This window comes from Haliotis rubra, unplaced genomic scaffold, assembly GCF_003918875.1.
Source record: "Haliotis rubra isolate DU_JTF1 unplaced genomic scaffold, ASM391887v1 Scf221, whole genome shotgun sequence".
In the NCBI taxonomy this organism is placed as follows: domain Eukaryota; kingdom Metazoa; phylum Mollusca; class Gastropoda; order Lepetellida; family Haliotidae; genus Haliotis; species Haliotis rubra.
The window spans coordinates 720390-739405 of NW_025766237.1; the positions used below are offsets into that span (position 1 = coordinate 720390).

General features: G+C 42.6%; 1 protein-coding gene across 4 annotated transcripts in view; it reads right to left on the reverse strand.

The window, feature by feature from the left end:
• The window catches only part of LOC124277408 (DCN1-like protein 4), a 49724-nt gene that overhangs the window by 13843 nt on the left and 16865 nt on the right, over nt 1–19016 (reverse strand). The window contains exon 1 of one of the 4 annotated variants that reach the window (XM_046713105.1): nt 8024–8028. The exons of 2 other annotated variants lie outside the window; for them this stretch is intronic. In XM_046713105.1, the coding sequence (XP_046569061.1) occupies nt 8024–8028 (5 nt within the window). Of the gene's footprint in view, nt 1–4660; nt 5201–8023; nt 8029–19016 lie in introns of those variants that run through there. One more of the 4 variants, XM_046713104.1, reaches the window with a different exon arrangement.

Genomic DNA, 19016 nt, shown 5'->3' on the forward strand with positions numbered 1-19016 from the left:
TATTGTCACTAATGCTTCTGATAACTCTGATTGCTGAGTCCATCACAATATCTACTGTTGCCACAACAAGTAACATACAAGTTTTCATGATTTCATCAACTCTTGATTGGACATTAACAAATAGTTAAAGTCTGAACAGTTTGGATGACATTAAGTTACTGTTCTGGAAAACATACTGATCTGAACCATGTGTCAAAGATTGGCATATTTTGTTTAGATTACAGAATTTATCCCTGCAAGGTTGTGAATCTTTTTCTTAATGCCTTTTCAGGTCAATCATAATACTTTAGTTTTCAAGGTTAACCTTTTCAAGAATTCTTTAATGCAAATTTTAATTAGAACATTCTCATTTAATTTCCTAGTCAGAACAACTGCTTGTACATAACACTACAACCACATTCAAGCCCACAAACCAGTTTTTGAATACCATTCTGGTATTAATTATTTCCAGTAGTTATATAAAAGTTCAATGTTACATTGTTACCAGCTACTGTTGTTATTATAGCCATGTCTGGAATACGAAGAACAGGTGCCACAGTATCAATATTTTTACACATAAATATAGAAAAAAATACTAAAAAAATAACAAGTTTCTTGTTTATCCTCACAAGCTGGGCAAATATTTAGGAATTTGCTCAGTTAATTGAAAATATTGCTCAATTACCTGCTGCGAACTAGAGTATGGACAAATTTTCAATACCAACATAGATGAACTAGAATACCGATACACTGAGTGTTCAGACAGAGCTGACCCACATTTCACAAAGCCATCACAGCACTACGACTGCCGTAAGTCTATGTTAAATAATAGGAATTATGACAGTCGAAACGTTACGATGGCTTTGTGAAAAGAGACCCTGTTCATCAGTTGGAAGGCAGTATTTACCAGTACTTAGTGAACACTACCCAAATGGGTTTTGAAATCTTCTTAATTTGAAAATGGTCTAACACAGAACCAAATAGCTCTATTCAACATTTCACTTTTTTAGATTCATTATACAGATTGGTCTAAAAGTTGGTCCGGAGGGAGTTACTGGAACAGGGCATGGATATTTTGGTATGTCATTACATCTTCAGTGATTGGAATGAAACATGACGGAGGTCCTTGTCACAGCCATGTTTCTTGACATTGATTGTTGATGAGTATTTCAGCTATACCATGGCATGTCAGTTTAATGTGCTGGTGCATGCCTGTCACTTTGGCCAAACATGGACATGTTTGTGACAGACCTAGAAACATAATTATAGCCAACAGGGAAGTCAATCCACAAGCACTGATTCTGCCCATAGTCTGTCTCACAGTCCCTGAACCACATTATGTCCCTTATTGCCAAGCCCTCCCCTCAAAGCTGAAGCCCAAAATGAAGCAAGTCAAGATTTCCTCCGGTTCTGAATTTCCCATCTGACTGGGGCTCCTTTTCAATTGAAATAGGTTTATTTGTTACTATCAAAATTTACAAATATTCAGAAACTAAGATTTAGTCCAATCCCACCATTTGTTAAGGATGCATTTCTGCTAAATGATTTGTGGCCTATTAGGTGACAGCAAAAACTACGACCCAATATAACATCCATAAGATGATGCAGGCTTGGGGATGAAGTGCATGAACATGATAAAGAATGTATTCACCATATGTATAGAGAACCACTGACAGTGGGTAATCAACCTCATCACTGTCAGCCACAACACTGCAGGACTGTTACCTAACATAGGAAAACTTGAGACTTACGCTAGGTCCATGAGTATATACCATTATGATAATAACAAATAAACCCATTTAAATTGAAGAGGAGCCCCAGTGAGTTGGGAATTTCAGGGAAATCTAGACTTGCTTCATTTAGGACTTTAGCACTGCAGGGAGGGCAAGGCATTAGGGAATATAATGTGGTTCAGTGACTGTGAGACAGACTAATGAAGACTCCTGTGACTATCTATACCACTTGTTTCATATATTTGCTTGTATTTAGAGTGAAATCATTATGAACAACATGTGTACCAAATTCAAGGTTTATCATCCTCATGTTGTTTTCAAGACTAAAATATTTTAAGCATTTTTGCAAAAACATAACTATAAACGAATCACACATGGTATTGTCATTGTGGAAACATTTATGACGAGGTTCAGATTCATTTGTCTGGCAGTTTCAGAGGAGGAAAAATGTTGATGAGAAAAGCATGGTTCTAATAAATAAAGACAACACCCTATGAAATAATCTCACATGGGCTTGGGTTTTCCCAGATGAGGTTAAGAACATGTGCCAGAGCAGGACTGTGGTTGGGACAGTTTACACTGCTAAACAGAAGAATTTCACACATTCACCTGTTTTGTCATTATTCCAATTTACTAAAACTATTAGAATCCAATTAACGAACATATGGACCTGAATAAACTACATAAATAAGCATCTAGGATTGTCACTCAACAATTCTTTTGAACAGTGCTAGCATGATTCACCAATGTATAACCTGAAGATAAAATAACAACACCCATAACCATAACCAACTGTGCCAATGTATCAATTCATGGCATGACTGTATTCATTGTGTAATAACCCTCGTATAGGTCTATCAGTACAAACCAGTGATAAATGTTCTACACACACAAATCTGATAGTACTCTATATATGATGTGTTCCCCCTAAGACTAAAAATTACAAGAGTCTGTATTTTCTGTTATTTCACAGATTTGTCTACAGAAAACAGCAGCACAGAAGGAGCATATAAATGTGAAGTAACTATTATCGAAGTAACTATTAACTTTTATCAACTACTGAAGCAAGTTTATTGTTCACCTGTGCTCGATCTCTGAAAACAAATTGAACTCAGTTTATGGTTTTAATAACTGCCCACCATCTGTAAACATTAGTTTCCAGGTCATTTATTAAGGTGAATATGGTATGACTCAGCCAGCACAATATGTATCAATACATGAGTCAAGCGATGTGACACCTATAGATAAATGTTCCAGCTACATCAGATAAACTCATCTCGGGTTCCTGCCAAGTGGAGCACCATGTACACAGAGTGGAAACAGTTTCTCTAAACAGTTTCTCTGTACAGATGGCCTTGCTTGTCAAATGTGTACCTTGCAGTTCTAGAACAGATTAATTCAGCCATTTACCACTCGAAACTTCCACTGTACGAAATCAGGTTACAAAGTGGACTGGCATACTAACAACTTATCAACCAGCATTTGACTAAAATATTCATTTGAAGCACTAAAACAGGGAGCATAGCAACACTACTTTCATAGGTCACAGCTTGAATCAAATCTGGCAAGCATCAGGCAGGCATTTAGTATGTAATGTATTTCAAGGATTCATCTGTTCACAAAATACCAAAATGGATACCTGATAAAATATTCATTTCCCTCACAAGGACATATTCAGTGATTTCAGTCTGTGTCATCAATCCTGGAACATAACTAACCTGAATAAGTCCACCTTTTTCATAAACTGTTATTGGTTATAATAATTGTAACAGGTTGATTGACTCAGATGTTTGGAATTTCTGGTTCTCTTGAACTCACAGTCCAATCCCTACAGACTCTTACTATATTCAGCACTATTTTAACTAGGGCTGGCTAAAAAGATTGATAATAGGAAAAATCAGCGATGAGAAGAATTATAAATGATTATTAGTCTGAAAACTTGCGTACATAAATTGTAATGAAACATAGTGTTTATTTACTCACACAACACACAAAGATACATCTTTATTTATGGACTGCTTCTATATTATGTTCAGGATGCTGTTTTGTTGGTAATCCATGCACAAACATATCACCATTAACCAGTTACGTAAAATATGATAATTTCTTTCCAACTTTTTAGGCACTTTTGCTCAAACTAACTTCACCAATATTTATTGATAATCGATTGATACTTTGTTGACATTTCTGTAACTCTATGATCTATGTTGATAGCCAACCCTATTTAATAATCTGTGCCTAAATTTTCAAAGCTCTCTTAGGGCTAAGATAGTTGTAAGTGCCATACACTAACATTAACTTACGACTATCTTAGCTCTAAGAGAGCTTCTAAAATCTAGGCCCAAGATATGAACTCAAAGTGCCAGTTCCTGGCTGTCAAGAACCGAATTATTTGTCCAAAGAGTTCAAAATAAGCTTCAGCTTACAAGTCAACAAATCTTTTAAAAGCACTGCTTAGCACAAACACACTTTAGAATTTATATGTAATATACAAGCATATAGATGCATAAATGTAGATATCAACAATGCTTGTTTGTGTTTCTTACTATAGAAATGTTTACCTAAACATACAGCATGTTAAACCTTTGCTTTCTGATGTCTCATGGCCAGGTCTGATGGCAAATGTGGTTTAGATGTTTAGAACATCATATAATTCCAACTATTTATCTGCTCCCTCTGAGTTCAAAACAACAGGATTTGACTGTGTCTCTATTGGGAATTCAAAAGTCAGGGAGTCCTTAAATTCTTTTGAGAAGTATAGTACATTCAGAACATTCAATATAACAACATTACCAATAAACACGCCAGTGGAAAGGCCATCAGAATCACAGATGTGAGTTGGATACCGAAATTTACAACTACACATCCCAGTTGAAACACATTCAACCAGAAACTGGTGTATTTCAGCTTCAATCCATGGAGTTAGACATTTCCCATGCAAAACCTACCACATCATCTCTTGTTGGTTAAGTCACAATCTACAATCCACGGAACAGGAATCCACAACACAATCCACAGAACTACAATCCTGGGGTCTGTACCAATGTTTACATATCTACACCATCCTGTCAGGTTGAGCAAGTCGACAATTCTCTACACAGTAACACTGTACTGAGTACCACACTACATCAGAGAGAGTTATACCCTGGAGCAGGTGTTCATCCTGGACAAGGCACAGCTACATATGGCTATATCAACCGTCAGGGTATGCTCTATCCACAATATGTCCCTATATCCTCTGTACGACCATTTCACATCTGGCTCTGGTCCACCAAGTTCTGTTCCTCACACAGCAGGGCACCTGTACGCTGCATGCTGTCCCTAACCTACTCCTGCTGCTGTGCCTTGTGTTGGTGTACTAGTCAAAACCTGGGCACTCTGCCCAATGCTTCAGTATGGGGAGATACCATGCACTATCTGAATACCATCTGTGTGCTGGCTGTGACTGTTGAACCATTAGCTAACAGACAATTACAAGCCCAGCAGCAGACTCCAGTCACTGTACAATTCACGCAGGTAGACAGCCCCTCTGACAAGAAGCATGTATGGAATAGAAGAAAAGAAATGGATGCAGGCAGCCAGTGTAAGTGGTGAAAGTGATACCACCACCGGCAAGCCCTTATCATGGGCAAGCAGCACTACAATGATGCAAATATACCAAGAAGCTGCTGCTTGGATCAAACAACCCGGTCTTATGTACAATCCCAAGTTTGTAATTGTGAACCTTTATGGTGTTGTTAGCTGTTCACCCACTACAATGACCTTTAACTGACCCATCACTGACAATGCAGTAGGTAAAGCTGATTTCAATTCAGCTTGAACTAATAACCCTGTTATTACCCACACTGACATAATGTCCACTGGGACAGCCCACATATGCTGGGAATCAACAACATCCCTCGTAAACATTATAGCAAATTGACAGGGACACCATTCACAGGATGCTCTGGACAACTCATTTATTAACTCACAAAGAGCTGGCCTTCATACTTACACTATTAACTTTTCGGACTGGGGTAATCCATGTAGTGTAGATCTGCTTTATAGTGAGGGGATGGATGTTGGTGTTATAATGAGGAGGAGGAAGCAGTGGCTGGGATGTAACTAGATACACATACCAGCTGTATGGGGGGAAGGAGGGATATCCAAGAGGGACATACTGGGGGATGAGAACCAACACTTGGAACACAACCAATGATACAGTTTGAAGATCTCACATACACACTAAAGCAGTAAAAGAAAAATCTCTCTCAGATATGGATGCATGGCACTTATGTACGCTTAGTAAGTGCAACGGGAGACTTACATGGATGTATGTGGCAGCCTGGTATCAGCCCACATCAGCTGACTTGTATTTACATACACTATGTGTTGTCAGGTAGGAGCTGTTGCTAGGTCATACTGACCCAGCTTAACCCCAGGTCAGAGGTCAACTTATGTCAAGAAATGACCCTCACCAGAACTGATTCTATTGTAATAATGACTATTGGGTGTATGAAAGGCAACAGGCTGGGACTGCCAAGCTTGGGCGCTTTCATACTTTCATACTTTCCGAACCATTAACATGATTAGTCATTTTGTATTGTTCAACCTTGCTCAAATATATTCCAATTACCTGACATGATGGTTTTCATGTGAACGTGTGTGAGTGAGTGAGTTCAGTTTTACACCACTGTGAACATGGAGAAACAGTATGTATTGTCACTACTAATGTGCAACATCCTAAACCAAATGTATCTCTGCTGACAACACTGCAGTACTGATGAAGCTGTCACATAAATACTGGATTGTTACAGACATGCTTAGGCTAGTTAACATTAACTGAGTGAGTCAGTTTAGTTTTATGCCACTTTTAGCAATATTCTAGCTATAAAACAGTGGGGTACACCAGGAAATGGCTTTACACTAGGGGCAAAAAGGTATTTTGCCTTCGGTTCGGTATACCGTAATGCAATCCAAAAATTTGTTATTTTCGGTTTTTGTACTGTCATTTTATTAACCTTTTTAAACCTTTTCTAAAATGTCTGGAAATCAAATCATTTTGTCAAAATCTATGCATGTCTTTGCTAGACGGATGCTATTTTCCCAGAAGTAAGTTCTCATATACCAAACCGAAGGCCTTGTACTGCAATACGTACCGTACCTGGGTCTTCGGCGTGACAAGTGAACGGTTTAACCACTACGGCATCGCACCATAGATAGAACATTAAGACTGCAACACTATTGACAACCACCTTGTATGAATCAGTATAAAACATGAACTTTATACTGCTAAGCTTGGGCTTGTAAAAAGTTTGTAAGAACTGGACATGGTCCCAGATTGTAGAAAGTTAAACATAATTCCATGACATTTTACCTCCCCTGTGACAGATGTTTTCAACTTGAGCAATAATCTGTTGATCTTCAGTTTCAAATCATAATGGATAACTTAATTTATTTTATGGATGAAGGGATGCCTATTCGATGAAACAGCTGGGTCAGACTTTAGATCTGATAGGTATGTTTGTTAATGGACCTTTGAAATATGCAGAACTGAAATCGTCACAGAACTGATAAGAACTGAAAATTGTCAATAAGGCCGGACCAATTTTATTTCTTGTTTTACGGATTTTTGTCCTCAGAAACCTGAAGGCAGGAGGGAAAAAAATAAAACTAAAATCACCAGTCACAGTAATATTCCTTCTAAATACTGAAAGTGTTTTACTTTTGGCAATTTATGAAGTGTGTATGGGGCAAAAAAACAATTAAAAAAACAAACAAACTTTTTTGTAAGTTTACATTTTTGGCCAATATAAACAATACAATTTTATTTTTTGAGTTGGGAAAATAAATTTATATTTTTTTTCTTTTTCTTGAAAAAATATGACCGGCGGATCCATAAAACAAGAAATAAAAATGGTCTGGCCTAACAAGTGAAATGAAGAAACACACCTTTCTGGCTTCAAACAGTTTGTTTTAGTTCTCTAATATGTACCAGATATTGGCAAATAGTATACAACTGGGACAAGTATATTTCAGGTTGATGGACTCTGTGAAAATCACTATCAAGGTGACTGATCGAAAATAGGAGACATATAAAGTCGTAGATCTATTATTAGCAATGATGGGACAAGAAAAGTTTAGCCTTGACCAGTTCAGTTGCCACTGTCCTGTATCATCAGCAAACCTGCCACCCCAATAACAAAATATAGCAAAGGCGACTTCAAGAAAAAATGTTTGGGTTCAATTTAAAGAATCTATAAAAGGCTAAAACACCTGCAGTAACACATGACCTGAATATGTCACAATGAAATTCCTTTCTTGGTCACAACCACATCTTGACTGAAGCATAATGTATCTTGTCAAACAAGGAACAAAACTTCATGTGCCGTTGAGATTGACATCCAATGATCAACAACAGCACTATAATGAATATTTTGGGACAAAGGTTATTTAGGTATAGTCACTAAAATCTAACTATGTTTTTGTCTGTTGCTGAAGAGAGCTGGTTAGGTATACTTTTTAATAACCAAGACAGGTTTGGTTTTCAAATAATGCATATATTCCATATTCATGGTGCAGGACTAGGGAACCACAGTATCGAAGTACTTGGAAGTACAAAATGCTTAATTGCAACCACATCAATAAAGGAATAACAACAAAGTAACCATAGCATCCTTTGAAGTTCAATTCAATCCTAAGCAGCCACCTGCCCACTATCTTGAATATTCTAAAATAAAATTGTTTCCCAAAATTCCCATATTTCAGAAGACAACAAAATTTCCTAACCATGGAATTAAATACAGAATGAAGAAAACCAAACAATATAAATCACTCTCTTTATATTCACATAATATGCATCCATCTTGTTTTCTCACCAAGACATTGTGAGGGTAAATCTGTTATTCATAACATGTCTGAGCACAGAAAAAAAATTTCTCACACCACAAAAGCTTTCTCACACCACAAAGAGCAGTAGAGCAGGAAGATTACTGAAACTACTGAATCATTCAGTGAATGCACCTAAATTATGTGCCCATTTGATTCCCACAGGTTGCCAGTAGATTAGGTACATGTTAGTACCTGTCATATATACTGACATATTTGCATAACAATTTGGATCAACAATGCTGTGTATTCATGAATATAATACAAATTGCTCTAGCTATCTTAAAATGATAAACTAGGCCATAGCACATTAACTATGACTATCTTAAGCTAAGAGAGCTTCGAAATGTAGGGCCCAACTTTCAGTGATGGTGTAACTGTGAAAATAAGTCCTAAACTGTAGCCCATGGCTGCTTTCTTTTCTTTAGTTTCAGGCTAAAGATAGCACAAATGGCTGGCTTAAAGTTCTATCCAAAGATACACCTAAAAACCTAAAATAAATAAAAAAACAAACTAGTTCTTTGAAGAAAGTTATATTTGTATTTATTCAGTTGAACCAACTAATAGAAAATACTTTTCTTGGGCTGAATAGGACCATGTATGTATCGAGCTGTCTAAGCACTTTGCGTTTCACTCTGCTGAATTATACATACTGACTAAGAATAAGGCTCTACCCTTGTTGAAACTTTAATCAAATTATCATTACCTGCTACCTGATTTCTCCTTGTACTTGGTAGGGTTAAATAATACAGTATCTACTTAAATCTGCAATTGGCTAGTAAAGAGTACCAGTATCAAGCCTGGCTGGCTGGTGCTGTTCGAACACTGTTTTACACAATGAAAAAATATAAATCAACAACTGCATATGTCAATACTAATGACCCAATATTTATATGACAATTTAAGTCATCAATGTCTATTTAGCATAAATTACATATCCAAGAAATGAAATGGAAAGTCCCATATAAACTTCTTAATTACTTCAACCATTGCATAGATCGATGCTCATGCTGTTGATCATTGGACTGCTGAGTGTGGCGTTAAACAACAAACAAACATTACTTCAACTAAAGTCTCAGGACCATAAATATGGAAAATAAAATGATTAGCCACTTTTCATATTACGGAGAGACCCATCCATGTGTCACATTATGCAGGAATCCAGTGTAGATGACACGACCTCCATCCCAAATATGTATTATTACACAAATGAGCCCAATTTCATGCAACACATTATTCTCAGCATAATTAAGTCCTAGTTCCTGCAGCATTCACTCTAGAGACTGTAACCATGGCAACAGCAACTGTATATATCTTCACTGTCAAATATTTAAATGAATGGAACACAAACTTGTTCATAATGTTAGTGAGTGAGTGAATTTAGTTTTACGCCGCTTTTAGCATTATTCCAGCAAAATCACAGCGGGGAACACCAGAAATGGGCTTCAAACATTGTACCATGTTGGGAATTGAACCTGGGTCTGTCATGACGAGTCAACGCTTTAACCACTAGGCTACCCCACCACCTCTATTCATGATTCTAACTTCTGTTATCAATATCTGGAAGATGACTGACTGACTGAGTTTGGTTTTACGCCGCTTTTAGCAATATTCCAGCAACATCACGACGGGGGACACCAGAAATGAGCTTCACACATTGTACCCATGTGGGGATTCGAACCCAGGTCTTCGGCGTGACGAGTCAACGCTTTAACCACTAGGCTACCCCACCACCTCTATTCATGATTCTAACTTCTGTTATCAATATCTGGAAGATGACTGACTGACTGAGTTTGGTTTTACGCCGCTTTTAGCAATATTCCAGCAACATCACGGCGGGGGACACCAGAAATGGGCTTCACACATTGTACCCATGTGGGGATTCGAACCCGGGTCTTCGGCGTGACGAGTCAATGCTTTAACCACTAGGCTACCCCACCACCTCTATTCATGATTCTAACTTCTGTTATCAATATCTAGAAGATGAAACACTTGAGCATGAGGGATATGGTGCTGACAAACCTAGAAGCCAGAGTAGGACAAAACAGGATTCAAACCCACTTGAACCTTTGGAACATGCTGAAGACATGAGAAACTCAACCAGGTTTAGGGGATTTATCAGAATAACAGAATTATCATATAATGCATTAGACAATAAAGGATGGGTTGACATTAATATTATATTTGGACCATCCTGTTCTTGATTCCCCATGGGTGTTTTTGTGTCCTAGTTATTGTATTGGTGTTTATTGATGTTTACAATGAATGAGTTTAGTTTTATGCCACACTCAGCAATATTCCAGCTATATCACGCCAGTCTGGACCAGACAATCCAGTGATCAACATCATGAGCATCGTCCTACGCAACTGGGATGCGATGACATGTGTCACCCAAGTCAGCAAGACTGACCACCTGATCCCGTTAGTCGCCTCTTACGAGGAGCATGGGTTACTGAAGATCAATTCTAACCCGGATCTTCACTGGTCATTGATGCTTACAGGTTATACATATTGTATATAGACAGCACCAACACACTTCAACGCTTGTTCCTGCAGCTTAGAACCACAGTAAAATATTCAACATGCTTTAAGAAAGAATTCCTATGCAGAGCAGGATTGATATCTGTTACAGCAAGGCCTACAAGCAATAACAAATAATTGAAAAGTAAAATAAATCTATTGTAAAACAAGGCCAAAGTGTACTGCAGGCAACTGTGCTAAGCCTGATGCAATATATACAGCTGCTTTGCAATCAGGGAAACATATTAGCAGTTTTGAATGACATTTGTTATGAGACTTATTTAGCTGCTCATGACAAAAGGCAAAGAAAATATGTAGTTCTACAACTGTTAGAACATTAATCAGTTGACAGTGACTTGTGGGTCAACACCTGTCTGGTAATAGGGATGGTCTCAAAGTTTTGAGAACTCAAATCATATGAATACTGCATCTCTGATGGACTCTTGTTTGTATCAGATCATCCTATAGCAGTGTAAAAATTTAAATATATTTACACGAGCCAAAAATATGATGTGCTACAAAGTTACCATAGTTGTCAACAAAGAGTGAGTGAGTTACAATTCAGCATTAAATCAGCAATATTACAATATTGTGACGAGAACAATTAACATATTAATAATAAATACATGAAGACTATATGAAAACTTTCCAAAAACAGGCTGTAAAACAACTACAGTATCACAGATGTGTCTAAAACTGGCATGTAACCATAAAATAAACCTTCTATGACAATACATTACAAAAATGCATTTTAGATCACCAGCAACCAAAGACAGGCAAACGGACGAGGTTCCACGGGGACTTTAGGTACCTTGGCCACTCACATGGTTCCCTAGCAAGGGTCACACCTTTAGCCACTGGAGATAACTGACAATGTTTATAGTCCGTTTGGCTCAAAAGCGGACCGATGCATTGCAATCTAACTCGAAAACTAATAAATATTGACACAGTTCACTGTTTGTTACGAGGGAGGAGTGCAGAGAAAGGGACAGCCAGGTGTTCGAGAAGCACGTTCACAGACAAAGTTATTTATTCATTAACCTGTGCTGTGCCGTCTCCATCCGTTCTCGGACACCTGGCTGTCCCTTTCTCTGCACTCCTCCCTCGTAACAAATAGTGAACTGTGTCAATATTTTAATGATAGATTGTTAAACAACTTTTTTATTTTTAGGACAAAAATTCTGCAAAAACCTCACAGAGTTGGTATGATGTTTTGATTATGATCAGCGTTTCATTGAGTATTTTATGTTTATTAGTTTTCGAGGTTAGATTGCAATTCATCGGGCCGCTCTTGAGCCAAACAGACTATAGTTGACAGGGCAGTTTATGATAATGAGCAGGTAAACCAATTGCTTATCACAGCAAATCCGAAAATTACTGAAGCCCATTTCTATTGACCATCACCATAACATTAGCAGAAAAAAGAGTAAAACTATACATACTCACTCATTTAAATGGTGCAAGCACCTAATTTCTACTTCCATGAGTACTCAAGTATCTACTTTATTTCTAATTTTGTTGGTTCTGATCTGATCGCTCATCAACACCTATACTGCAATAAAGCAGGTCTTAAAATGGGTGTATCAACTTCCTTGAGCACCTTGATTAAGAACATGAAAAGATTTCAAAAGATGGCCATTAACAGTCTTGTAGCCCTTGGTTCCCATGTACATATTGTCGAATCTTCACTTGCTTAGAGCACAAACACAACCAAGGTAATTCACAGAATCAGTCTTGTCGGCTTCCTAACATTATATCTGATTAGCCGGTCTGTAACCAGCAGTCCCAATTCAAATTAATTTCAGCTTAAAATAGTCCACATGTTTAGATATACAAACATCAGCGGTTTCATTAATCAGATCCTGTGACTGATAGTTGGACAAGTGCTACGGGAAAACTTAGTGGCATTGGTGCTCCATTTAAAAAATACAGATCTTTAAAAAACTGCAAGCAGAGTAATGTCAGTTTTTTTTGTTCTAGTATCCAGGGATCTATCCATTTTATTTCAGACAGAACTTTGGCTAAAAGTCACCACATGTCAGCAGAGAAAGACTTCCAAATTCAGGTTATCTCTGTCTAATGTTACAGCTTTACAAGGTGGCACAATTCTTGCTGATAACGGGAAAAAATGGAGAAAAAGGTTTAAACACACAGTCTACATTATTGCACCAAATGCAAAGTAAAATTAGCTCTGAATTTCAGAAGATAAGAATCCAATTACCGACCAAGACGTTTCTTTGCCCAATTTACATGTCACAAGCACTTAGTTTGGAATCCTATACAGATGAGAACATCGCTTTCACGCAGTGTTTGTCTTTTAGTTGTTGCATGTTCTATACTCAGCTATACACTAGCTATCATACAACGAAGTGTTTAATAAACCAGCCCCATGTGACAAATCAGTGATTGATATTATGAGCATGATCTAACAAAATCATCTAATTAACTGCACCTGGGCCACTGATCCATTTGGTTACCTTTCATAACCACATCAGATTGGTATTGACCTGTTCGTACCCTGGATTTTGCACAGGGTAATCACAGGAAATAGAAAGGAAGTAATCACACAACAGGCAGACTCTTATAACAAGTGAGTAGTGTACCGACTCTCCTACCCAGAGTTTGATGTGACCAGCACAGTGCCTCTGCCACAGGCCAGGGCTCCATTTCACAAAGCGATCATAGCGCTAAGGTGATCGTAACTCCCATACTTTAACATAGACTTACGACAGTCGTAGTGCTACGATCGCTTTGTGAAACGGGCCCCAGTACTGTGGGAGAATTCATCCCATCTCACACACTTCATTAAGATATAATGTTTTCATCTGTTTCCTTTTGACAAGGTACACATCAAGGTAAACATATGTGACAGAATGGTTAACTTTCATTGAGAAAATATTCAAAAATGTGTAAACCTATTTCCAATTGTGTAGCCATCCTTTGCTGAAAGAGGTTGTATAGTCTCCAAGTGCTGCCATCAAAACCTTAAGAGAGTTTGCCATATGGTCACTTTGATGTACGAATGTATATTGTCAAACTTAACCAAACCTGCAGAGGTTTTCAATTCTTTGAAGAGAGTCGCCCTTGGGTACATATTATGCATTTTCCGCTGAAAATGTCCTGTGACAGTTGTATCAATGTTTTTGAATAAAAAGATTGAACAATAAATAAACTCTTTTATTTATTATAATGGACCCTACCTCACGGAGTTACCTCCCCTTAGCGATGCGCACTTCAACTGGGTAGGCTCCTAGACCCGTGATCATCATTCCTTCTGCTGAATTCTTATCAGTGAACAGAATTGCGGGAGGCGGAGGTTCTATTCCTTCAGGATCTACTCTCTTCAAAGAATTGAAAACCTCTGCAGGTTTGGTTAATTCTTTTCAGAGAGATCGCCCTTGGGGTACATATTATGCATAAACACAGACTCCCAAAGACCGGAGGCCAGGGAGGAGGGAATTCTGTCCAAGCACACACAAATATAGCGATCGTGATCATGGAAAAAATTGAACAGACGCCATAACACTCACCTGTCACTTGTCCCAGTTTCGCCTCACGAGAGGCATTATGGGAGGGGAACTGACAGGGAGGAATTGTGCTCAAAGACTACCTCTCTAGCATAATGAGACATTGCACGAGTGCTAATGTCAATGAATCCCCACCCACTAAGTGGCTACATGAGAGCACCGTAGGGGAATGCAAAATACCACTCACTAACGATATAGTAACCCGTGAGAGAATCGAAGGGGTACAGGTTCTCTGAGTGAGCTCACAGTAGCAGACATGTCAATAATGGAATTATTGTACAGTAGCCAAAACAAACCAATAAACCAAGACTCACTCGTCAGGGTGGCAGGACACTGTCCACTGGAGAGAACAGTACGCCAAAGCTCGCACGACACGGGAATGCGACGAGCTGATAATGCCGATAAACGCGCTTGGCCGGCTCCAAATAGCGGGCGGAGCAGATCTCTTCAATGGGGAGTGCCGATGCAAAGCTTTTGAGGCGGCTACTGCCCTGACCGAAAGTGAGCCTTCAACCCCTCAGGGGAGGCTTGCCCTTAGCCTGATAAGCCGCACAAATACACGAGACTAGCCAGCCAGCCAGACAAAGTCTGCTTGCTCGCTGGCAGACCAGCCTTCCCGCCACCGTAATAACAGAACAGCTGGGTACCCGCACGGATCCCCTGCGCTCGCTTGATATAGACTTTGAGCGCCTTACGGACATCCAACGGGTGAGTGCTCAGAGGAGTGGTCCCCGGCGTGGAAGGCTGGGTAAGAGTAGGAAGTTCGATAGGAGCTGTCACATGGAAAGCGGATCGACCTTCGGTCGGTAAGTATCTGGGAGGCTTAATACTGACACGATCCGCGGTGAAACACAGTCAGCCGGGTCGGACGACATAGCATGTAAATCGCCGACCCTACGCACCAGATGTTACCGCCACCAGAAAACAGCTTCCAGGTCAACAACTGAATGGAAATAGCCGATAGGTGTGAGAAAGTGGGACCGACAGCCAATCGAAAGCACGATCGACAAATCCTAAGGTGGACTGGTTCGCCTGAGAGCAGGTCGAATCCGCTCCGCCAGCCAGCGAAAGCGCCAGACGAGAGGGTGCTGCCCCAGAAGAGCACCATCGACAGGTGTGAAAAGTGGAAATAGCGTGGAGTAGCCGCTAATGGTCGGCCGCCAGGCCTTCTTCCAAACGAGCTTGCAAAACTCCAATACTGACTAAATCCGCAGAAAAGGGATCTGCAATCCCCTTTATCTGAACACCAGCGCCATAGCGGACCACCTATCCTCGTGACTGAACGCTTGTCTAATCCCACCGGCCAGAATTGTGTCTGCAACTGCTGCAGGAATTCCGCGGCCGAGGTTAGACCTGACAGAGGCCAAGCCACCCACTGAACTGCGGATTTGGGTGGGCCCGCTCTGAGTGAGAATGTCCGGGTCGCAAAGGTAATAGAACAGGAGGCTGAGCCAGAAACCTGAGAATTACCGAAACCAGCTCTGTGACGGCCAAAGCGTGCCAGTAGCACAAGTAGCCGAAGCTGGCTGGGTGGACAGCTGTGAAAGGACACGGGAATGAGTGGTAACGGCGGAACGCCCAGAGCACTTTGCCCGGCCCAATCCAGCAGGAAGGCGCCGGCAGCCAACGCCTCTGGGTCCGTATCCGAGCAGCAGAACATCGGTGTCTGATGCGCCCCGCCGACGCAAACAGATCCACCTCGAACGCACCTGCATAAACTGGGAGATTACTGTGAATATCTGCCTGTCGAAAGCATCCACTGCAAGGGCCAGGATCCGCGCGAGAGCCGATCTGCTCGCGACGCTCTCCAGCCCCGGAGATAAACAGGGAGTACCTGACAATCGCATTGGTCGCATTCAGAGGAGAAAGTCCCACGCCTCCCGGAGGAGCTGGGGACACCGCGGCCTCCCTGCTTCAGGATGTACGACATGGCCGCCTGGTTGTCTAACTGAAGACGGACTACCTGGCCACGACATGCTCTCTGAAGCCAATACCAACCGCACAGCTCTCAGTTCCAACACGCTGATGTGAAGGGGGCTTCGCTTCGACCAGAGTCCGGAAGCCGACAGACTGCCCAGAACACCCCCAGCCCGTGAGGGACGATCGGTCTGAACTGTGAGAGCTGGCGCCGATTTCCAAGGGGAACCCCTGGTGAGATTCCCCGACATTTGTCCACCACTGAAGGTGAGGTGTCAACCACTGGGACTGTGAGACTGCGCCCAGATCCTCCGCGGTGAGTCCACAGCCGAGCCAAAGCTTGCTGTATGGGACGATCCTCAACCGCTACCGCCACACTACAGAGATCGCCACGCCATATGGCTCCAGTAGACGGAGCCAAGTCCGCGCTGGTGCCTGGGGCTGGGAGAGGAATGAAGATACCATCTCCTAACTCTGGTGACCCGGTCGGGCTTACAAGGAAACGAGATCCTTGTTCGCTTGAATCGCTACCCAAGAAAACCAAGTCCTGGGTGGGTACCAGGTCGGATTTCTTGAGGTTGATGATCCACCCCAGTCGAAGTTAGAATGTCTATCACTGTGTGAGTAGCATCTTGACTGCTGGCTGTGTTAGTGTCTCGAGCAACCAGTCGCCTAGGTAAGGGTAACAACGCCTTCCTTGCGAGCGAGCTAGGGTAGCTGGGACTAACATGAGCTTGGTGAACACCCTTGGGGCAGTCGATATGCCGGCGGGGGAGCACCCTGAATTGGTAATACATCCCGCCGTAAGAGAACCGGGCGGTACTGCTTGAACGATGGATGTATGGGTACATGCAGATACGCGATCTTTAGGTCGATTGACGGAGCCAATCGCCGGGCTGAACAGATGAGATCACCGAAGCAGTGTCTCCATCTTGAAGGATGGTACTTCGAAAGCATGCGATTCAACCCCTTGAGGTTGAGAATCGGACGGAACCCGCCGCCTTTCTTCGGGACGAGGAAGTACGCGGAATAAAATCCCGCCTGTTCCTCTCCGGTGGAATGCGCCGATTGGCGGACTTGTCCAGCAGAGCCTGAACTTCGTCAAGCTAATATGTCCGCCTCTGGCTTGACATGACGGCACCGAGTGCGACGTGATGCCGGTGAAGTCGGGCGGACTCGCCTCCAGTGGGAGATGGCCTATGCTGACCGTGGCCAGCACCTGCTGCTGTTGGTAGCCTTCTCCCATTCCGCAGGAATAGAGAGAGGCGCCTCCCACTGGGATATGGGGTAGGAGCTGCGTGTAGACCCGGTAGCGGAGCTGACTGGGCGACACACGGCTTGAGCGGCAGCCTGATGGGTTAACGGGAGGTCGGGCAGACCTCCCGCTACCGCTGAAAAGGCTGGGAGCTAGTCGAGGACTGCTCCTTGCCCCTACCCTTGGCGACCCTGTTCCTCCGCCTACCCCTACCAAGCGGCCGGCCAGCCGGCAGACTCGGGTGTAGGCTGCACCCCGGGCGGAGGAAGGTGGCACGGGAGCGCTGGGCGAGACACCGCTGGTGCTCCAACAAGGCCTTAGAGTCCTTGAAGGAGGTAGCTGCAGCGCAGCCTCCCGCATGACCTGCTGGGCCCCGGAAAGAGGGTCGCCCCAGACGGAAAGGGAGGGCCAGCAAGGTCTGCTGTGTTGCTGCCGAAAGTACCTAGACGCCGACAGCCACAGCCTGCGCGATCCCCATGACTGCGCGATCATCACCGCCGACGCAGCAGACCGCAAAGAGTCGCTACGAGGTGAGCCTGAACTTCCGAAAAGCTGACGGAGCAGCACGACATGCGGCGACATCGCCGCCAGCATGCCCTCCGCCCAGGGCCGCACCTCTGAACCGAGGAGAGGTAGGCCTCATGGACCACCACCCGCACCTGCTGCATCGCTGCCCGCAGACCTCCTCAGAGGTCCGGGTACGCGCGTCGCAGGGGATGCCCGCGAGGGCAAAGGTGGAGTAAGGCGCCTTTGCCGAAAGCAGCCGAGCTGCTCGAGGAAGCCGAGCCTCCCCCAGGGCTTACGGAAGTGAACACACATTCGCCTACAATTGGCACAACGAACAGGGAATCCTCCCTGTTGGTAGCCGCACGAGATCCGTAAGTCAAACCGCATCGGCACCAGACAAGAGGGGATCGACCACGCCCGGTGACCAACGGCGCAGAATGCGGAGCTGCGCTCTGCGAGGGTTGCCTAGGGGCAAACGCCGCCTGGCAAGCGAACTCAGTCGAAGTCCACGCAACCAGCAGGCACCGCTGCCTGGGTAGGCCCTCGGCAATTCTCTGCCGGACCTCCCGCAAGGTCGGCAAAACGGAAGCCGCCGCCATGCTCCTCAACCTCCCCAAGCTCCATTGACTCGGCGCCGAGCCCGAAGTCCGAGGCTGGGTCTCCTCCGTAAGAGGACCCTAACCCCGACCCGTGGACTGCCTAGCTTAGGAA